Below are 23,337 nucleotides of genomic sequence, written 5' to 3'. Positions count from 1 at the left end.
AAGTTTTTAATAAACTTTACTGGCATATCCCTAACCCCAACTTTAACTCTAAACTAAATCCAATCCAACATGTATTCACTTTAAAATGTAACCGTGTACCTTTTGGGGACCAGCTTTTAGTCCCCACAATGTATATATTCCTGGTATGCACACATACACACAGACACACTCACACACACACACATCTCCACATCTGTAGGGCTGAGAGGGCCAGGGTTCTGTTAGCTGCTGTAGCTGGACATGCTGAAAGGCTGGATACACATTTTTGCCAGTATTGGGCCACTTGAACGAATAGAAAAACAGCTGCTCTATGGAGCTCATTAGACCCTCGCATCAATCACAGATTCCTTTCCACTGCCTGAGCCATGTTATTATACACTTTATGTTCTGGCTGTTTTGTTTTCTGACATGTCTATGGTACTTTAAAGCTGAACAGTGAAAAGTGTTTAGTTGAGAAACAGAGAATCTTTTGAAGTCTCTTGTTCTTTCTTAGAATCAACACACAGAGAAATCAATGAACAGCTACAAATACGACATCACACAATATGGGTTTATGCTGTTGCAGGATTGGAACAAATTCCTACACCTCAACCCATCACCAATATCAGCATAAAATGATAATACCATTATTTTATCATATTAAGATGTATAGTCATTCTAAATCTCTTCCTCTCGCCTAATCCAGGAGCTTCCAAGGACATCTCCTACACCATCTCAGCTGGTGACCCTGATGGCTATTTCACTGTTGATTCTGAGACAGGGGCACTTCGCACAAGCCTCCCGCTAGACCACGAAGCTCGTCCATCACTGGAGTTAGAGGTCCAGGCCAGCAGTGGCTCTCCCCCAGCTTTTGGTCAGACACGGGTCATTATCACCATTGCAGATGTCAACGATAACGCTCCCACCTTCCAGCCCTCTTCCTCTGAGTCCCTGCTTCTGCCTGAAGTCACCAAAATTGGCTCAGTGGTGTACCGGGTCCAGGCTGAGGACCGCGACTCTGGTCAGAACGGCCGTCTGACTTTCCACCTGCTGCCGTCCAGCGGTCAGAGGGCTTTCAGTGTGGATCGGGGCAGTGGAGAGATCCGTCTGATCTCCAGTCTGTCATACGACAATGTCCCACGCTATGACCTGCAGCTTTTGGCCCGGGATGGAGGGGTCCCACAGCGCAGCGCTACCTTCATGCTCGTGGTTCATGTCCAGGCCGAGGATGACCAGGGTCCTGCTTTCGACACGTTGACCTACCGTGTGGAGCTGAAAGAAAACACACCCCTCAACACACGCTTCCTACAAGTGCGTGCACTCAACAGAGAGCAGGCTGCAAACGGTGCTAATGGAGGTCAGTGCAATCTATTCTTCTTGTAAACAATTGCTTTGTTAATATGTCTTCAGACATGATAGTGGTGTACGATGCAATGTGGTGAATCAAATTTGCAGTACAGTGTTAATTCTGGCAGCTGATTTTGATCAAAATGTGTATTAGTATAAGTCTAATTTTAGTATTCTTATTATCAAAAATTTTACTCAAATTAAAACAAAGCTTAATTTCAGTAATGTGTTTTTAATGTTTTATGATTTTAGAGACATTGTTTATTACTAATGTGCACAATTAATAGCTTTAAAAGTTTTATTACATTTTAAAAACATATTAGCATCTAAAACTATGGTGATGGTTGCTTTTTCTTCAAATACTTTTTGCCAATTTTTAACATTCCCAAGCAGGCTACAGAAGCCACTTGCATACCAAGACTAAGTCGACTCCAAGAGTTTCAGCTCTATGAATCATTGGCCAACAGTTGATATGATATGATATGATATATGATATAAATGCTTAAAGAAATTTACTCCTTCAGTAACTACATTTACTTTAAGCACATCCGTCTTTCCCACCGCTGTCTGTTCAGAGAATACACAACACAAGGACACACTGCGGTATCTGCCACTATGTCCCATGATTATGGAAAACAAACTGTGTTTTTTCCTTTAGAACTGTGAGGAGATGTTGGTTTAAAATGGCATGAGTCAACTGTATTTCTTTCGATTTGTATTTTAAAAGTCTTTCCTTCTGTACACAGAGGGCGGCTAGCTGAAGTAAAGGCAAAGTAAACATAGCTAGTGAAGAGGTGTTTGTTAGTTTGAGTGTTAGTTTGAGATGAATGGAGCATTTTCCCGTTTTTCTTTTTACTTTGTTATTTTGAGATTAACATAAGAAATATGTTGTCATCTAGCCATCATTTACATAATCTTTTTGCCCAGTGATTTCAAGTAGGCTCCTGACCCAGCGCGGCTCTGAGCAGGAGACCACATGAACAGAAACTGAAAGAATGAATAAATAAATTAACATTTAAATAAATAATCTGATCAAATCAAACAGTGGTGAAATTGTGCATTAAACTGCCATTGAATCACAATAAGATTGTTAGATCAGAGATTTCAACCATATTATTTATGATCACAGACTATTGAACTTCTTCTAGAGTATTATTAGCTAAACTTATATTCTACATGATAAAAAGCTCTTTTAATGAATGCTATATACAAGCAGGTAGATGGGTGTACTTTATATATAGTTCATTTGAATATGTTTATTGCTGTGATTGTCAATGAGTCCACATCAGTTCATCATCAGGAACTCTAAAGTACACGCAACATTAATTTCTATATCTCTGAAGGTTCCACTCCTGCTGCTGAACTGACCTATCGTTTAAGACCCGACGGAGATGCGGCAGGTTTTGGGATTGCTCCGGACAGCGGCTGGCTTTTTGTGAAGAGTGCTCTGGACAGAGAGGCCAAGGACATCTACCTGCTGACCGTACAGGCAACTACGGGCAGCGGGAGGATGAAGAAAACAGGCAGTGCCACTGTGAGGGTCTCAGTGACGGATGAAAATGACAACTCCCCTCGTCTCTCTCAGGAGAGGGTTTTCCTGGCCGTGAGGGAGAACCTGCCGGCAGGAACTGGGTTCGGCAGAGTTTCAGCAACTGACCGTGATGCTGGTCTCAACAGCCGGCTCGCCTACAGACTGCTGCACACTGACCGTAACTTTCAGATCAACTCCCAGACTGGTGAGCAAGCTTCAATCGATTTCGACTCAGTCTAACGCATGGTTTACAACTGAGTTTTTTTTTAAACCTATATTACCATTAATACAAAACAAACAAAATTATGAAAGTATAACTCACACAGGAGGGGAAATCAAAGTGAATGAACCAGAGTGAGTGGATCCCCCACATCTGGGTGGATGACGGGAATTTATCTATAAAAGGACGCCATTCATATTTCAGCCAGTGACCTGTCTCATCAGTTTATAACATCTCAGACTATGCACTTACAAAAGGAGAGGACTAGGTGTGTCTGTTGTGCAGTTCCTTCTGACATGGCGAAAAGGCTTGTGCTCTATGTTTCTGACCCTCTGCTCTCTCCCACTTTTCGTCTGAAGTGCAACACATACTGAATTCAGTGTGAAAGCAGGTTTATAGTTTGGACTAAAAAACTGAAGTATGTTTGACCTTAAACAAAGCTGGTCACGTAGTTACATCACTAGCCATAAACAGTGATATCGTATCTAATCCATGCAGATTGGATTTTGAGTGACACTCAATAGAAGGCCACCCATTCAGAGATCGACACTAAGGTCCGAAATCTGTGTGTAGTCCACTTCACTGGGAACTATTAGGGCAACTGGAATGCACCTCAGACCTGGACAACTATGGCCTACGGTCTCCAATTGATTGGGGCTCAGCTAGTCAGGCAGCTGAAGTTATTCAGTTAATTTATGTGCCCCTTTTTTCAGTTCATTTGGACAGGAAGTCCCTGTGGCTATTGTTATACAATTAGGCGGTGATTAAGTTCTGGCAGAGAGCAGGGTTACTGGCACTGCCACCCACCGCCATCGCTTTCCAGCAGCGGAGCTGCGTGTAATTTACAACTCCCAAAGCCCAACTACTTCCCAATCTGACATTCACTGTTTAGATTTCTTTTATTTGTTTACATTCTCTCTCTCTCTCTCTCTCTCTCTCTCTCTCTCACTTTCTCACTCTCTATCTTTCTTTTCCACCCCCTCTCCTTTTTTTGTTTTTTTTTGTAATTCTAACCTCTGCATTTCTCTCATTCTTTTTCCACTCAATCTAATTACTCTCTTTCTTTCACCCTTTCTCTCATTTTTTTATCCTATGCCCCACCTCACCCTCTCTCTCTCTGTTTCCTAGCTATCATTAGCTTTCTCTCTCTCTCCCCCTCTCTCTCTCTCTCTCTTTATTTTGATAATTCTAACCACTATTTCTCTCTCATTCTTTTCTTTTTCCTCTCAATCAAACAACTCCCTCCCTCTTTGTTTTAGTCTTTCTCTTTTTTCCTTCATTTCATTCCCTCTTTTCTCTGTTTAAAATTCAACATAATAGAACATAAAAAATTAAAAGGAACCTAAATATAAACCATTTAGATCTATATATGTTAGAACAAGATAATAAATAATAAGATAACCTCTCTCTCTCTCTCTCTCTCTCTCTCTCTCTCTCTCTCTCTCTCTCTCTCTCTCTCTAGGTGAGATCAGCACCAGAGCAGCTCTGGACCGTGAGCACCAGTCCAGTTATCAGCTGGTGGTGGTGGTGCAGGATGGAGGAACTCCTCCGCGCAGCGCCACAGGCACTGCCCACATCACTGTGCTGGACGAGAATGACAACGTTCCAGTCTTTAGCCACATACTGCCCAACAGAGAGTTAGTCATCCAGGTGAGATCACTGAACACAACACACATGTCTGCTACAACTAGCAAACCATTCCATTATAAATGTAGATGGCTTTCATGTTCAAAATGGAGTGCTACTCTGCTGTCAGTCTGCTAACTGACACTTGACTCAGCCAATGTCCACTTTTCACAATCCAGACAAACTCACACTTCCAGCACTTTCCACCTGAGGAGCTCATTTCACTGGGAAATATATATATAGAGTCCTGCTTTAGTGTCTATACTTCTATTTATTATAAATCTGTATATTTAAAATATGCTAGCTAAAACTTTGCATTGTGTTATAAAACTCCAGTGTATTTGGCAGCTTAATGGCATATGCTGTTTACTTGGCAACTCGAATAACACTTCTACCACTAAATGTGGTAAACCACTCAACTTTAAAATAAACTTTTTAATTGTGCACAGTTAAAAATGGATGTATAGATTATTATGAATGTTTATGTTATTTTATCCTAATCTACAATATTCTAAACAGAGTGTTTGTGTTTCAGGTACAGGAGGGACTTCCGCCCGGCTCTCTCTTGGGAACGCTGCAGGCCAAAGATTCAGATGAAGGAGAGAACAGCACCATCTTTTACTCTTTGTCTGGTAAGAAAGCAAAGATACTTTAATATGAGCAGTCAGCAAAGTAATTGGTAAAATCTTCTATCAATTTTACATCCATAACGTTTCATTATTGCCTTTACAAGACATTCTGTGGTTTACGTTATAATATCTCACATGCATTACATGTATAGCACTTAATTAATGTCAGTGCATTACAATATGTGTTCATTATGAATTATAAAACAGATCCTAACACTAGTCCCCCCACTTATTGACACATATACACATCTTTTACTTCCAAGCTCCACTGGAATTTTTTTATACATTTATATAAAACTTTAACTAATTATAGAAAAAAAGAAAAACAAATATAAAGTAATTGTGCTTAACAGTCATTGCTAAACATAGTTGCTCCTAATTGCTTCCCTGCACAAAAAATAAATTATAAAACATCTTCCTGAGAAACAAATGACACATTTAATCCCCTCATCTCTTCAGTTAATACTATGAGCTTGTTTTGAGATATGCCTCATCATAATTTCTTGTTTTCCCCTTGGAAGTTGTGGCTTGGGATAACTCAACCCCCCACACCCAATAGCTCCACACCCCCCACTTTGGGAACCCCTGCTTGTTATAATTATATATATATTGTTGTAATTTTATATATATATATATATATATATATATATAATTGTTTATAATCTAAGCTTTACAGTATGATGTCAGGCATTCGAAACTATTTTGTGTGCCATATAAAACCTTACTGCTGCATTCATTAAGTTTATGAATAAAGTATTCATAGATAGAGTTACCAAATATTTTTTCAATAATTTAATTAGGCATTTTATACTGGCTGCAAGACCCACCAACTCCAATGAGAATAGTGCAATAGAAGACCTACTTCTCAATGAGAAAAAAAATAAAACTGCCATTTACATTGGCTTGCCACTTATTTGTCTTTTTACCTCAATTTCCTCTTGTGTCTCAGGCTCCAGAGCAGAGCGCTTCTCTCTGAACCCAAACACAGGCGAGTTGCGCTCTTCCTCCCCACTGAGACGAGCTGAGAAAGCTGAGTACAGTTTCACTGTGACCGCCTCAGACCGTGGAGCTCCACCTCAGAGCTCATCCTGTGTCCTGCGTATACAGGTCAGACCCTCTCCATCGTTCTCTTCCTTTTTCCATCTATCCACCCATCCATTGAATTCCTTGTTGTGGTATTCACATTTGTAGTCAAGAAGTCACTTAAACCATTGGGCAAAATGTTGTTTGGACACTAAGGAGTGAGGAAACACTAAAATGTGTCATGAGCAGACATGGGTCTGTTATGTACACTCCCAATCAAAACTGAGGTCTAGTTTCATTTTTGTATTTTTTTATGGGTCCAGCATTAATAATGACTGCTCAAGGTAATTGTAAGTAGACTGCAGATAAGTACCAAAAAAATCTATGCACTGCATTTATTAGGCACATTTATTATTATACTGTATAGCCTTTGGCTACTGACAAGAAAAGACCGTCAGTTAAGTGCTAAAGTTTATAATCATAGATTTCAAACATTTCCTATAGTATTGTGTCTTTATTAAGTTAATAATTACATTATCCATACCCACAGTACTGGTGTTATATCACATTGACATATGCATTAAACTAGTGCACTTATTACAGTTCTGTTTACATAGCCATGTAATTACTTGAAAATTACCAGAAACTGATATACTTACATTTCCATAAGCTGTACCTCTGTAATCCATCTGTAAACATGCATTATTACACATTTATTATAAACCCTTACATAGTAAAATCGGTATATTTCTTAACCTATATATATTTTTTAAGTTCCTTTACACAGAGCAATCTTCACTCATCCCTTAAATAACTTAACATAGAAATGAGTAAGAAATAACAAAAACCAACTATATCTTTCTCGCCCCCATTTCAGGATCTAATAAGTAAGGTACACACTGGGCCAAGGTCAGGGAGCTGCAGTTTCAAACAAAACACATAAAACGAGAACTCACTCCTACAGACATACACACACACACACCACACACACACACACACACACAAATTCAAATGCATACACCAAGTCTCACTTGTTTATGAATACCACAAAACATACTACTAAAAAAATACTATGACTGTTTCTCAGCATGCATTCCGCTGTGTTCCCATGTCCTCATGTCCTTGCTTACCGTCATCTTCCACCTCCAAAGTTCTATTCCAATATTCAGCACAAACACAGAAGATATTTAAAGTACACAGATGTAGACATGAAAAATGTACTTTTATGTTTTATGGTAAACCATGGTAAAATTCCTGTTGATATTGCCATTTCTAATTTTAATTATAGTTTAAAAAGGTGAGTGCCAGGGTTTGAAAAAGCCACGTACAGAATCAACCCAAATTAGCAACAGTCTCCTTAAGGTTCTTAAGTCTTAAGTATACATGATGACTTTTACTGCTTAAGGCAAACTGAAAAAAAGACAAGACCAGAGTCTATAGTTCATTTAGGTCTATTTTTGTTTAAAGTTTATTAAAAGAGTATATAGTGCTTTTAATTTTGTGTTGTTCACAATTGAACGTAATGACATTATTTCAGTTTGTGTATCAGTACATTCTGAACTATTCTTCACATTTTAACAATAACGTGATAATACAGATAACCGTGAAAATGTTGGCTAATATTTGTGATATTAAATTTTCATGCCATTTTACGTCAACCCAGATGTTATTCTTGAACCGCCTCAAATAACGAGGATGCATCGATTTGTGACTTGCCAACATCATTGACCGTAGCATCATGAATTCGCACTTGTGAGGTAACTTCTCAAAAATGGTCTTCTTCCACAGAGCCCAAGTCCTTTCTTTGCATTCTTGGTATTTAGGAAGAGCCAATGATTGACCAAATTATCAAAAATTGTGATTCTTTTTTTAACCATATGAAACCTATTTGAATCAAGTATTTTCTTAAAGAACAATATTATAATAAGGGCAGTGTCTTGGCTTATTTGTTTAATTGTAAATATTTTATATCCATTAGAACCATTTTTGTCCACCACATTGAGACACGCCAGGCTTCATCATGGCCAAAACCACAGTTCAGTGTGTGGCAGATCACACTGCAGTCTTAATGTGTGGTATTTTATAATGTGTTGAGATAATTGGTGTGTGGCAGCCGTGAGCTTCTGTCTGTCGACTGTGATTCTGTAAAAACACATCCAGCCAGAACTCTCAGCATTACTTCCCTTTTCCAGAGCTCGATCCTGTAATTCAAACCCAAATGAGTAAGCCCAGGACACTTGGGCTATTGGCTTGAACTGGATGTGTGCGTCATGCTATATTTTATACGGTATACTGTTTTTGTTTTTATATCCGCTCCAAAGTGTCCAGATCCTAGTCCTGAATGGAAGTGTATCTGGCAGTGGGCCTCTTCTATAGTGCTTTTTCAGATGTGATTTCTGAAAGGCAATGGGATGCTAATTGTAGAGTGCATGGGTCCCTGCCGTATCTCAGCCCCCAGAAAGAAAGAGAGTAAGAAAGAAAGAGAGAGGGGAGAGAAAGGGGGAGAAGAAAAGGCACCTTTTGAATCAAGTGTTCCCAGATGGTTTCTGATGGGCCCCAGCTGTGGCTCGCTGTGATCAGACCTCAGGCTTCTCGCACGGTAGCACTCCGGACACACTCGCACCAGATAACATTTCACCACAACAACATCCTGATAATGCTGTGCATACCACTCAACTAATACCAGCCGCTCTGGACCGTTCCAGTACATTGCATTTTAGAGAACTAAGTAATGCAGTTATTTCCACCATACTCTCCACTGCCCACTGTAGTGGACTGTAAACTTTTCACAGTGATTTAAGGACGAAAGCTTTCACCTGTTGCCGTTACAAAGCCGAGTTTCCAGGACTCACAGGTCACAGGAAATGACCTTGCCGTGCTTTCATGTGCCTCAGTTTGCGCTCTAATGCATAGGTCAGTACAGTAGAGGAAATAACTGCTCACAGTCTGTGTCTTTAGTGAATATGAGTAAGTTACAGAGTAAATTTGGAAATATTGAAAAAAATTTGAATTATGTACATTGTACTATACATTGAGAATGTGCATTAGCATTAAATAACATATTTATAACAATTCTTTTGTAATATATATGTATTGATAAAAGTGTTTTAACACTAAAAACCATTTAAATTATAGCAACAACAGCCCTCGTAAACTCATAAATATGACATTTTATTCATTCATCTTCTCAAACTGCATCATACTGATCAGGGCTGGAATCAAGGAAGGACACACTAACACCAGTGAACAATTTCACACAGATTATTCAGCAGCAACATGTGCTTCTGGATTATGGATAACAATTCAAAAATCCTCCCACAAAAATACTAAAATATACGTGTATACATTTGTTATTCAATGCTTATGTATGTGTTATAGTTAAGGTTGTTTAATTAGCCTTCAAATACGGTGCACTCTTAAAAATAAATGTGCTACAAAAGTTTATTTTAGCGATGCCATAGAAAAATCACTTTTGGTTTCATAAATAACCAATCTTGCTAAGATGTATAAATGGGTAAAGAGCCTTAAGACAGAGTGATGGATTTCTAAACCTTTAAAAAGGTTCTTCACACACACATCTCTTAAGCCTTGTAGCACCTTTATTTTTAAGAGAGTGTTATTGTAAATGTACATCCCATTGCTCTCAATATTTCTAGATAACAGTACTGCAGTAATATGGGAATTTGACTAAAGGCATGCTTTACATTAAAATGTGCAGTTAGTGTGTGCTGCCCTTTTATTAGGTGAATCACAATTTAACCAATAGCCTTAACACCTAGCCCTACCCCTCTTTTTTGCCCAAGGGTAGGATGTCTCAATTCTTGTTGGGAAAGAGGTGTAGGGCCAAGGGATAAAGATATATACCCCTTCAAATGGACATTTTTCAGGGGCACACTTCACGTGAATACCTTGTGAATTATCGGCAAAATTGTGGCGCATAAGGGGAGGCATGGTAGAGCAGCAGGTAGTGTCATAGTCACACAGCTCCAGGGACCTGGAAGTCGCGAGTTCAAGTCCAGCGCTGGGTGACTGTCTGTGAGGTGTTTAGTGTGTTCTTCCCATGTCCACATGGGTTTCCTCCAGGTGCGCCGGTTTTCTCCCACGGTCCAAAAACACACATTGGTAGGTGGATTAGCGACTCAAAAGTGTCCATAGGTGTGAGTGTGTGTTGCTCTGTGAAGGACTGGTGCCCCCTCCAAGTGTGTTCTTGCCTTGCGCCCTGTGATTCAGGGTGGGCTCCGTACCCAGCAGGACCCTGAACTGGATAAGTGTAATAATATAAGATAGCCGAACGCTACATTAAAATTCAGCAGCAATTTCAAAATCACTGCATTCTGTCACTGCTAGTGAGCTACTCTTTTTTGTGTTCTGATGATGTATCAGACTCTTGAAAGGTTGTACCATTTTATAGGGCAAGATTTTATACAATACACCTTGCAACTCAGTTCCAAGAGGCAAACAATTATTCAGAAAAAAGGGGTAGGGGTAAAATTAAGAAATGGGATTCACTCTTACTCTTGAAGTTAGCATTGTGCTTGTATCTTGTACCTTAAAATCTCCAGGACTCTTACAATCAATAAAGAAAAACAACAATCTAAAGAAATCTGCAAAAGAGAATTCGATGTTCTTTGCATACTTGCTTTTTCTTGAATTGGTGCACAGTGTTTATAGCAGCAGTCAATTAACTGGCAGGCCTGCTTTCAGTGTTACAGCCAAAAGGCATGCTTCAAAAAGCAGCAGCAAAAAATCACACCCACTAAAATCAAGCAATGATTATTTAACCAGCTTCTCTTTGTGGAAGGTTTTCTTAGTTCTGGGGTAGAAATGGCAGCTTCTTTGTGTGGCTTGAGAAAGGAAGTGGATCTAGAACATGTTTTCATAGAACTTTCTCAAAAAACCTGACCAGTATTGAGTATCGTATCAAGGTAGTGCGCCAACTTTGATTAAAGGGCACATGAGGTGCTAAAAGCCCATTTTGTCTAGTCTTAAACTCTTAGATCTTAGGGTGTTGCCTAAATTGTTGGTGACTTTGAAGAGACATTTGTGGCCCACATGTCTGTCCTATTGTGGCTATAAAATAACAGACTCCATGAAATTGAATATTTACAAGTGCTGTGAGTTCTTGGCCTTAAGATTGTATTTGATGATGGATTTTTCCGATTGTTTTTGTGTTTAACCACAGGTTCTTGGATCTGCTAGAACTCCTCCCAAACCCAACACCTTGTCCATGGCTCTAAACTCAGTGGAGGGAGCCAAGCCGGGCTCTGTCATTGGCTCAGTGAAATCACATGACCACCGTGATGTCACACTTGAAGGACAGGTGACTTACCTCATCGTGGGTGGAACTGATCAGGATGGGACCTTCATGGTGGACCGTTTGACAGGGGATGTGTACCTGGCCCGAGAGCTGGACTACGAAAAGGGAGCTCGCTACACCTTACAGATCGAAGTGGACGACTTCTCAAAGACCTACCCTAGCACTTACATGGTCCAGCTAGACATCAATGTGCAGGACAGCAATGACCATGCCCCAGAGTTTCCTGAAGACCCTGTTACCATAGTGGTTCCTGAGAACATGGTGGCAGGCTCTTCCATCTACACTTTCCAGGCCACAGATAAGGATGGCAGTGGACCCAACAGTGAGGTGCGCTACTCCATCCAGCACCGCTGGCCTGACCGCCCAGACCTCCTGAACCTTGATCCCATCACTGGAGTGCTGACCCTGGGTCAGGAGCTGGATCATGAGGACATCTCTAGTCTCTTCTTGGTGGTCCGAGCCACGGACTCTGCAGTGGACTCCAACCAGAGACGCTGGGGCTCAGTCACAGCTCGGATTTTTGTGACGGATGAAAATGACAACTCTCCAGTCTTCAGCTCCCCTACAGCAGTCAGTGTGATGGAGGACCAGCCCGTGGGCTTTGTTCTGCTCTATGTAATGGCCCGGGATGCTGACCAGGGTGAAAATGGCAGAGTGTCATATCGTATCCAGACAGGGAATGTAGCAGGGCGCTTCAGCCTCAACCCCAACACAGGTAAGCTTCAGAATTTCACTGGTTCATTAATTGTAAAAATCTTGGTAGTTATGCTCTGATCTAATATACAATATCTGGCATTGTCCTTTAATAGTGTGAGTAGAGCTTCTGTTGTTGCTACTCTGGGTTCAGCACTGCAGAAACTGCACTGTGTTGGAAGAGCATAGGAAACCACCCCCCCAATCCCACTTGGTTTCAGGGCAGTGCTGTAACAGTGCAATACACTCTGCAGCGGTAGGGGGAGCCCATAAGCAAAACGGCTAAATCTTACTTATAATGGAACTGAATGGTCAACCATAATGTAAACATTTTGAATGACACCAGACGAACTTGTAAGCAAATGAGATTATCTTAAAGTTTAAATAGATTCAATTATAAAAACATATGTGAAACACAAATTTAGAGAAACAGGTGCTTTGTGTTTCTTGATATGCACTGCATTGTATCAAAATAAAAGCCCCTCATTGAAGCATGACAAGCTCTGGGCTTCACATCAGCATTTTATAGCATATTTAATAGCTATTTCAGATGGTGAGATCTGTTGAATTTAAGCTATATTTCAGTAGAGGGAAATCTGTTTATCAGTGACTTCAGGGATCAAGAGAAAAGGTCACACATTTCAAAATATTGCAAAGATGACTCCAAGAAGGTGCAATTGAAACAATGCAAACAGATGTTAATGATAACAGTTAAAAGACACAAATATGGTACAGATGCTAGTTTAGTTTAACCCTTTTCCACAGTGATGCAATGGCCTCAAATTCTGCCGTTCCATCTACTTTTGATAATGTTAATGGTATGGTGTGTCACTGAAGTTGTACATATATATCATAAGTAATAAAAGTAGTTAAACCAAGACAAATTTAATTTTTATTTAGTTGTTGACAGAAAACAACAAAACAAATTAATAGGAATAGAATGAACACATCGGTAAATCTTTACTCTGATTAAACAGAAGAGTGAAAAGCACTTACTGCTTCAAACCACACTCTGAATAAGCCCTTCAGGTCAATCAAAAAAGAAAAAAAGAAAAAAAAACAAAAGAAGAAAAAAAAAAACAGTGCATCCAGCAATAACAGTGATAGGACACAAGGTAACTTACAGGAAGCTGCAGAGCATTAACACATTTGTGATGACAAATTAAATTTGCCATCCAATTTCAAAATGTAATGATGCATGTTTTGTCATGTAAAATGTTTCATTAATATGTTATTTGTTTACTATTGTAATGAAACTTAAAATCAGAACTTGTAATGGACTTATCACATTTGGGAAAATGGCAACAGACGTTTTTCCAACTTTCTTCCTTCTACTAACATGCAGCCTTGTGTTCATTTTGTTCAAAGCCAAAGTCACAGAAGTCATTCAGCAAGAGGCAGGGTTTCTCAGAGAGTTTATAACTGGGAGAGCCATTATATTTTGGTTGGGCCTACCGCACCCTTTTGATTTGATGTGCGTGTATACGTTAGTTTGAAATTTCTCCATCATCAAAGACTATCATAATATAGTCCCCACTCAGTGCTTACTGTGAATAGGATTAGAAAGGCAGAGACACCTAATAGAGCTGCCAGCTGGAAGGCGTTTTTCTTCCATTAACGTCAAGACGGTTTAAAAATTAATATGGGCTGATATTTCAGTTCTGTTTTAAATCAGCCATGTTATATGGATTGCTGCAGTGGTGCAACCCAGGGTGGGATTATGCCTGAGTTTACGTCTCGGCGAGCGGTAATGAACTGATATTGACCAGACTTGGGGGATTAAGGCTTAACAGGATTTTGACTGGACCGGGGGAAAGGAGGTGGTCTGGTGGTGGACCCATGCTGATGTTAAGTGTTAAAGCAGAGTTTTCAAACATGAGTGCGGAAGCATACTTCAACGGCTACCGATGTGTTTAGGGCTGAAGTGAGCTTCGTGAATTATAAATAAAAACAAGGTCTCACACAAACGCAGGGCATATTTCGGTCAGACAGGCCGGCTCAGGCTGTCATATCAATCCCCCCAAGTGTGTTTACCCAGGGAGACCCCAGGGCCTTCTTGCTGATGACAGTGAAATGTTGGATCTTCCATCTCCTCCCCCGTTCTCCAGCAGAAAGCACTTAGTGTTTTTTTGCGGGAACTCTCAGGCATTATCGAGGAGGGAAGCAGAAAGGGGAGTCAATTGGGCAATAAAACTCTGGTTTCTGCTTGAGGATCCTGTGGTTGACTTTTTCAGTAGTAATAGAACCCTAGAAATCTAAGCAAGTCAGGCCTTTGAGTCTCTTGGCTCCTGCCATAGCGTGCACAGTGCATGTGGTTCATGAGTGAGAAGAGTGGGAAATACTTCTACTCCACTCTTTGAGATTAAAGAAAAAGCCACTGCTTTTTCACTTCTTTTACTTTGTGGTGGAGTGGGAATAATTGCATTTCTTAAGCTGCTGAAGGGATGTAAATAATGCAGTTCTCAGAACAATAGCAAGAGCTACCAGCCTTCAATATCTGAGCATACTGAATTTAGGCTTTTTTTTTTTTGCAAAATATATTGCAGTTTTTTACTTCCAATGTATGTCACAGAGTCACACTGATCTGCTTGTGCTGCTGCTTTAGTACAAGGTAAACCTTTTCCTGCAGATTGGATTTGTATCCTCAGGGTGCGAGGCACTCCCTCGCTTAAGGGCAAGGCCAAACTGTTCCTCCAGGTTGGAGTTGCCCCTCACTAGATGAGCCCTTCTCGACTTTCTTACATTCAGAATTCCTCTGGGTCTGTGGGGCGGGATCTGTGATCCCCCCACCCTAATTTCGGTTAGCATATCCCCAAAACTTTGCTTATCCTACTCAAACCTCATTCCAAGTATTTCTTTAGGCCCCATAGATTCATCAGTAGTTTTAAGTGCACAATATGACTTATAGTAAAATATAACAATAAACAGACCCTCACCCTTTATTCCAATAGTGTTTATTGAGCAGAGAGTTTTGTCTTCTATTTTGTAACCACCAAAAATTAACTTATTATCTAACTCTGGCACGTTTACACTGATGTAGAAATTGAAATGTTCGAAATCGAAATATACACCATTACAGAAATAAATAAAAAAATAAAATGTTTAGGAAAATGTGAATTCCTATGGCACTAAAACAATAAGAAGAAACAATAAGGCATGCATTACAGTGAATAACCTGTTAAAGAATTTAATTTGCAAAACTAGGCTGCTACAAATAATTCTATGTACAGTTGATAATATTAATTTTCCGCAGTTATTGCGCAAGGTTTACTAATAGGCTACAGTTGCCAAGAAACAAAGTAGTCAAACATCAAATTTAAACAGATCTGTGTGGTGATATGTGAATAAGCCAGATGTTTTCCAGTGATTGTATGACTGTTTTCAATACCTATGATGCCAATTTAATGCCATTTTACTTTTGTGTGATGAAGCTTAATTTTTGTATTTTTCTTAATGTTTTCTTCTCTTCCTCACTTTATCAGGTTCTCTCTCCATTCTCAAAGCTGTGGACCGTGAGGAGCAGGACAGCTACAATCTGACAATTGTCGCTGAGGATCATGGGATGCCGCAGCACTCCACGACTCAAGTTCTGTCTGTGCAGGTCATTGATGTGAATGATGAGGCTCCTTTGTTTGAGAAGAGTGAGTACGAAGTCCAGGTCAGAGAGAATCAGCCAGCGGGAACCTCCGTACTCACTGTGTCTGCCACTGACCAAGACCAAGGTGAGACTGCCGAATGAACAAAACGTCAGAAAGCTATGGAATAATACTTAGGGAAATTGGGAACATTTTATCAATGTTTACACAGAACAATAACTGGATTAGGAACACCTACCTTGTATCTACACTCACTTTCCATCAGCTCCATTGACAAACAGCATGTTGTAGTTCTACAATTACCTAGCTACTACCCAAACCATACCTGCTCTGGTGGTCCTGTGGGTGTCCTGACCACTGAAGAGCAAGGTGTAATGTGGAAAAGTAAATATGCAGAGAAACAGATGAACTAGAGTTGGTAGGTGTTCCTAATCCAGTGGTCATTCAGTGTATGTTCATAAAAGTGTCATCCAGTGTCACCCCATGAAGGCGGGGTGAGATTAACTGATAAAAGAAAATGTCCCAAGCATTATCTAAGACTCAATGACATTGTTTGTCTTTTCAAGTCTGATCTGTTTTTCATGTTTTCTTCTAAAATCTGTTAATATATTTCACTTAACCAGCTACAGGTTTGATTTCAGCAGTTTAGTCTGGCATTTTTTTTGGTCAGTGTTTTGTGACTAAGACTTTGGCATGAACATTTGGCTTCTTGGGTTTCCACTATTCACAGTTGCGTGCCATTATTTTAAGGAGAAAGGAATGAAATGCCGTGGCTTGTTGCTAACCAGCAGCGGCTTAGGTTTTTAATCACTCATATGGAGAAGATTGTTGGGATCCTTCTCACTCTCCCAGACTGAACGTAAGGGCATGAAACTGAACGGCTGTGAAGACTGTCTCCAGTAGTCATTACTGGAGTAAACAGGTGCCGTTGCCAAATGCAGTTCATTCTGCACGCAATCTGGGACCTGCATGCCAAATACAGGCCACAGTGGAGGAAAAGTGCTAAGGGCTGAAAAAGCAAGTTTGCCTCTTAATGATATATGCCATGTCCTTAAATCAGATTTGTGAAACATGTTGCTTGTGTATTTTTTCATAATGTTTTACACATCACATATTAAGTTACAATTATGGTTCTGTCAGGAGGCACATTTGTAGGAGTAGTTAATTATATGGGTCTCTGTCATTCTGTACAGAGTTTCTCCATTCATAAGAAAGCATTGAGACACCACCTATACGTTGATATCCCATTATAATTCATCAGGCATTAATATGGATTTAGGTCCCCTTTGCTGCTATAACAGCAGGTTTGGAACTCTGCAGTTATTCAGTCAGCAGAGCATCACTGACATTTGCAACACGTGCTTGATACGGTGAGCATGATCTGCAACTTTAAGGCTGAGATGCTGTGGTTCCTACAAGCATCCAGTTTTATATAATACCAATCACATTTGATCATGGAATATCTAAGATGGAAGATAAATTCACAAAATGATTTGTTGCAATGGTGGCATCCTGCTACATGCTTTGGAATGGCCCATTCTTTCAAAAACGTTCATTAAACTTGATAGGTGCTTGATTTGATAAACCTGTGGCAATGAGAGACTAAACGAAACACTTGAATTCAGTGATTAGGTGGTTTGTCCCAATACATCTGAAAACCATTGCTCTCCAGAGAAAAAGTAGTTAACTACATCAGTTGAACAAAGCAGCTGCCCTTTCATGCTGATGACAAAAGAAACGCTTAAATATTTCTTGGAATAAAATCTTTTTATTTACTTCCATTGAAAGTTAAGAAGGTTATTTTCTTCTCTTATAAAGTTACAGTTTTGGAGATGTTTTTCTTTGGACTGTGACAAAATATTGTTTTAAACTTTCTAGTTTTAAATGGGGCACTCATTAGCTCATTTTCATTAGCTTTTCTTTTTGACCTCACTTTTAATATTTTCCAGGCACTAATGGATTTGTAACTTATGGAGGTGTGACGGTGGAAGGCTTTGTCATTTCACCTGAGACCGGAGTAATTTCACTCACCAAAGTGCTGGACAGGGAGCAGCAAGATCACTACACTATAACTGGTAATCAGCTTTCCCCAAGTTTTAGGCAGTAGTAATATTACAAGAGGTATTTTTCTCATCCATGCCCTGATGATGCAATTTATTTGCTATGTGTGATGCAGTGTATGCCAAGGATGGAGGAATGCCACCTAACTTTGCCAAGGCCACAGTGCACATCACAGTTCTGGATGAAAATGACAACGCTCCAGTTTTCGGAAGGCTGCACTACAGTCTTGAGCTGCCAGAGAACCTTGAACCTGTAGAGCTCTTTATCATCAAAGCTAATGACCAGGACAGTGGAGACAGTGGACGACTAGAGTACAGGATAACTGGTGCGTTTTTTTTTTATGTTAAATATTTTATATAACATTTTTGTATGATATTTGGCAGATGTATTTTGTATTTAATGGGAGACATCTCACTATCCATTCATGCATTCAGGAAACTTACAAGTGATTTAACAAAGTTGCATTCAGCCTTTGAATCCACCAGGGGTGTCATCAGACCCAATTTACTGGGTATGTAAAATATGTCTGTGCTCCAATAAAATCAGGGCTGTAAATGTACATTTCATCCTGGATTGCTGGGCAGAACTATAGAATCACCCATGTAGCTACCAAAAATACATATTACAGCATTAAAGGAAAGGCATTAATTAAACTAGCAAACGCAAGGGGCTCAAAAAACAAACACAAGCTCAAAAAACGAGATTTGTCTTGTTCATTTCTCATCCTTGAGTAGAGTAACCGTTTTAAATGAAATCATATATTATCAGGCTTTTAGATGCACAATTTTGCCCCTACAACGATTGGCAAGCAGAGGGGTACAGCTGTGCCCCTATAAATTGTGTTTGGGCCCCAGTACATCAAGTAGTCTAGAAACTCCACTGGAATCCACAACAAATTTAGACAGATGATAGATACTTTATTGATCCCGAAGGAAATTTTGCATAAATTTACAGCTAAATTTTCAGACAACTGTTCTGAGCCGACACAAATATGATTTGCAACTTCTTTTGATTTATTTTTATTTATTTGTAACTTCTGTAGCTTAGGTTATAACAGACTTACCACAGCTGGGATTTTCTTCAGTTCCTCATTTCTGTGAACAGCACTAGACCAGCAATGTTCCACAGAAGGATCCAAGGGACAGCATCTTCTTTGACCATGAGATCTTGAATTGGCCAAGATAGTATGGCTCAAGTTGTTGCCAAAACCTGTAAACTATTCTGTTTTGTATGAAATGGTCTTGGCAGAATGAAACATATTGTTGATATAGGTGATTTTAATGGAATTTGGCATATAGTGTGTTCCAGTTTTCATTTGCCAGAGTACACTCCTAAAATTAAATGTCCCCAAGTGGTTCTCAACTTTAAGGTAAGGTTCTAAAGGCTGGTAAAATGAATTGGTATGGCATCTTTGCTTTATGCACAGGTTCTTGAAAGCGTTAAACTAGCACACTCTCTGGTACAATTACTTTTAAGAATGTAGAGAAATATTTGATTTACTTATTGCATTGCAGCTTAAATCTGACACTGTTCCTTTTGATATTTTTAGCTGGAGATCCAGATGGTGACTTCCAGCTGGACAGTAGCTCAGGAGCTTTGTCTACTTCTCGACCCCTAGACAGAGAGAGGAAAAACAGCTATTCTCTGGAAGTGGTTGCCCAAGACCAAGGCAGCCCCTCCCTCAGTAGCACGGCCACTGTGGAAATCACTGTGCTGGACGTTAATGATAATAGCCCCAAGTTCAGCAGTAACAGCTACACTGTAGATGTTTCAGAAGACGCTGCTGTTGAGTCTTCGGTGCTGGATGTGACAGCGAAAGATGCCGATGAGGGACAAAACGGTCAGATCTTGTACTTCTTGAGCAGTGAAGCTCATGGAGCCTTCACAGTTGATCCTGACTCAGGTAGAATCAGCACAGCCGCTCCACTGGACAGAGAGAAAACGCCGTCTTATAGCTTCCAGGTCTGTGCGGTTGACTTGTCCCCAGCTGTGCCACGGAATACCACAGCCCAGGTGACCGTCACCATCTTGGACGTCAATGACAATGCACCCTTCTTCATTCAGGACCCCCTCATTATCAATGTGTCCAGTAGGAGTGTGTCCACCAACCATGTAGTGGCCACCATGAGAGCAGAGGATAAAGATTTTGGGGCCAATGGCTCCGTCTTCTATCGTTTCGCCATGCCAGTGCGAGGCTTCTCCATCAACTCCCTGACTGGAGGGATCCAGACCACAGAGTCTCTCAGCAGCTTGACCCAGAGCCAGCGCACCCTCATTGTGGAGGCTGTGGACCAGGGCAGCCCTGCACAATCTTCCCTGGGGGTGGTCATCATCTATGTGAAGGAACAGGACTACCAGGGTATCCGCTTCTCACGTACCACCAGAGACGTCAGCATCCAGGAGAATGCAGTCAAAGGTTTGTCATGAAATGAGCAAAGATAATGAATGAATTCATGTATTGAATTGTAAACACTAGTCTGTGAACTAAAAAAAATAATGCTATAAAAATAGTCATTAAAATTATAGATAGTCTTAGTGCTGTGACTTTCTCAGGGGCTGCACAAGGCAGGCTGGGAGCCACATGGTAAAATCTCGTCCCATGTGGACTGGAGCAAACAACACAATACTAAATCCTCCATTGTCATTCTCTGTAAGATATTTACTGCACTGAAAGGATGTAGGGTCAAGTGAGTATGATTGCTGTAGTGAGCTGTAATGCCTTGTGTTTTCTCAGGTACCATGGTGGCTCAAACGCAGGCTCAGTACCCAGACGGCAACCGAGGTGGCATCACATACAGTATCTTCAGTGGAAACAAAAAGCAGTCCTTCAGCATCAGCTCCAGTACTGGTCAGTTACTACAGCACTGAGATTAACAGTGACATGCTTCATATTTCATTCATTCTTTATTTACGCGCAAGAATAAATATTCCACATAGATACGCTGAGTATATGGTCTGATGTGGAGTTGATCTTAGATCATTACCCTTATTCTGTGACAAATCAATGATGGAGATACATCAATCACTTAACATTATCATTGCCTCCTTGTTTCTACACTGTCCATTCTCTCAGCTCCACTCACCATAGGAGCACTTTTTTAGTTTTACATTTACAGACAGTAGTCCATCCAGTCCTTCAGTGGTCAGGACCCCACACCCATCAGTGCCACTGTTCTCTGCTGCACTGAGAATAATTCACTACCCAAATCATATGTACTCTACGGCGGCCCTGTGGGGGTCCTGACCAATGAAGGTAAAAGTGGGCAAACAAAGAATTCAGAGCAACAGATGGACTACAGTTTGTAATTGTAAATCTACAGAGTGCTCCTGTATGGTCAGAGGAGTTGAGAGAATGGATATTAAGTGTAGAAACAATGAGGTAGTTAAAATTTTATGGCTGTACATACACAGTTTGATGTGCAATGTAAGTCATTGCTTACATTTTCTGGATTTTCTTCATATGATTTTCTTATATTTTGCTTATGAAATATATGCTATTTTCATCCCACTTTGCGGGGGATTTTACCGCTTTGCACCCAGTGATTCAAGGTAAAATTCACCACAACCCTGAACAGACTGAAAGACTGAATGAAAGAGAGAAAGAAAGAAAGAAAGAAAGAAAGAAAGAACGAGAAAATGAATGAATTATTTAATGAAAACGGACTCTTTTGACATGGCAGCATCTCCAGAGACAGTGGACAGTGACCGTGTTTATTGTTGACAGCTAATTAATTGTGATGTCTTTGTTGTTGTTGTTGACAGGTGAGATTTCGGTGCAGAGCTCCACTGGTCTGGATTTTGAAGACACTCCGAGACTCCGTCTGGTGGTCAAAGCTGAAACTGCAACGTCCAGCTCCTTCATGGCTGTCAACCTCATTCTACAGGACGTCAATGACAACTTGCCCCGGTTTCAGCTGAAAAACTATGTAGCGTATATGCGTGAGGCTCAGGGCTATGACTCTCCTATTATTCAGGTTATAAATCTTTATATTCTTCTTTTTTCTATTCTTCACCTAAAAAGATCTAATAAATTAAGGAAGTAACTGATACCCCTGGTTTTATTGCAGGATTTGATGATTGTTCCATGTGAAAATAAAAATGAACACATAACACAAACTGAAAATGGCATTCTTCTAACACTGTTTTAATATTTGGACATATTGGATAAAAAGAAGTATAAAATCTGTCAGAATTTTAGAACTAGTTCCATTTTTAATATATTGTAGGTTCAACAAATAAACAATAAATGTGAAATAAAATGTTTTAAAGTGTATTTTCTGTAGAAGGGGTGTACTCACCTTTTTATTTTTAAACTTCCACAATCCACAAAGCATCTAACTTGCCAGGTGTCTGTCTCTAATGTAGTGTTTTATATATCGTGTTGTTATCTTCAAGTTCCATGTGCATGGTTGGTACTCTTGCTTACATTAAATCACATAATAATGCTGTCTGTAATCAGGTTGTAGCTGAGGATGTTGATCAAGGCCCTAATGGTCAGGTAACCTACGCCATCCAATCGTCCAGCCGCAGTGGTTTATTTAAGATTGACCCTTTGACCGGCAGCATCACGACTGCAGCCATCATGGACCGGGAAATCTGGATGCAGACCAAGTGAGTGCTGCTTGCTTTGTTTGTGTGTGTGAGTGTGTGAGTGTGTGTGTTGTGTTTGGCAGGTCAGTGGAGACGAAGCTCGGCAGGTTTTTTATTTTCCGTGTTCTGTGGAATGTACTCGTCCTCCCCTCATGAGCCGTTATCAGTCGGCTTGTGATGTGTTCAGGATCTCGCAGTCTTTAGCATGTGTTTTGTTTCAGAAGAGCTCCCCCCTGTCTCTGTCATGCTGTGAGGTTTTCATTTCTCACATATTTGCTCATGTTGGTGATTTAAAGCGCATTGTGAATATGATCCTTCGTCCCTTTAGAAAATAAGAGGGTTTTTTTCTATTGAGGAAGCAGGAGGCAAGCAAGATTTACTTATTGACACTGACATTCTTTTCATACTTATATAGTTTTTTCATTTACTTTTTATGAATCAGTTTGAGCAAAGACATTAACAAAGAAGGGCTCATATTCTAGTCTTTGTAGGGCTCTTTTTCAGCTGTCTATTATACTTCCATGATGTTACTATGCCTTTAAGAGTGATCCATGTAATTCATATGTGAGATATATAAATATTTTTTGGGGATACCCTGTATAGCACTTAATTACAAAAGTAGTCTTTGCTGAAACACAAAAAGATCAAGCAAGGCCTATCAGTAGACATTTATATTTAGACATTCATAACATCACCAAATCATTGAAAACAAAATGACCTATGTT

The 23,337-nt window shown here is 40.0% G+C and overlaps 1 protein-coding gene across 1 annotated transcript in view; it reads left to right on the top strand.

The window, feature by feature from the left end:
* LOC136675189 (protocadherin-16-like) overlaps positions 1 to 23,337 on the top strand; it is a 143,867-nt gene that overhangs the window by 116,012 nt on the left and 4,518 nt on the right. The window contains exons 6-18 of the mRNA XM_066651616.1: positions 686 to 1,324; positions 2,670 to 3,062; positions 4,540 to 4,727; positions 5,239 to 5,335; positions 6,282 to 6,439; positions 11,538 to 12,387; positions 15,848 to 16,087; positions 17,911 to 18,036; positions 18,138 to 18,347; positions 19,572 to 20,438; positions 20,757 to 20,870; positions 21,785 to 21,996; positions 22,482 to 22,633. Of these exons, the coding sequence (XP_066507713.1) occupies positions 686 to 1,324; positions 2,670 to 3,062; positions 4,540 to 4,727; positions 5,239 to 5,335; positions 6,282 to 6,439; positions 11,538 to 12,387; positions 15,848 to 16,087; positions 17,911 to 18,036; positions 18,138 to 18,347; positions 19,572 to 20,438; positions 20,757 to 20,870; positions 21,785 to 21,996; positions 22,482 to 22,633 (4,246 nt within the window). The remainder of the gene's footprint in view (positions 1 to 685; positions 1,325 to 2,669; positions 3,063 to 4,539; positions 4,728 to 5,238; positions 5,336 to 6,281; positions 6,440 to 11,537; positions 12,388 to 15,847; positions 16,088 to 17,910; positions 18,037 to 18,137; positions 18,348 to 19,571; positions 20,439 to 20,756; positions 20,871 to 21,784; positions 21,997 to 22,481; positions 22,634 to 23,337) is intronic.

This window comes from Hoplias malabaricus, chromosome 18 (assembly GCF_029633855.1).
Source record: "Hoplias malabaricus isolate fHopMal1 chromosome 18, fHopMal1.hap1, whole genome shotgun sequence".
NCBI lineage: Eukaryota > Metazoa > Chordata > Actinopteri > Characiformes > Erythrinidae > Hoplias > Hoplias malabaricus.
This window is presented reverse-complemented; position numbering and strand designations above follow the sequence as displayed.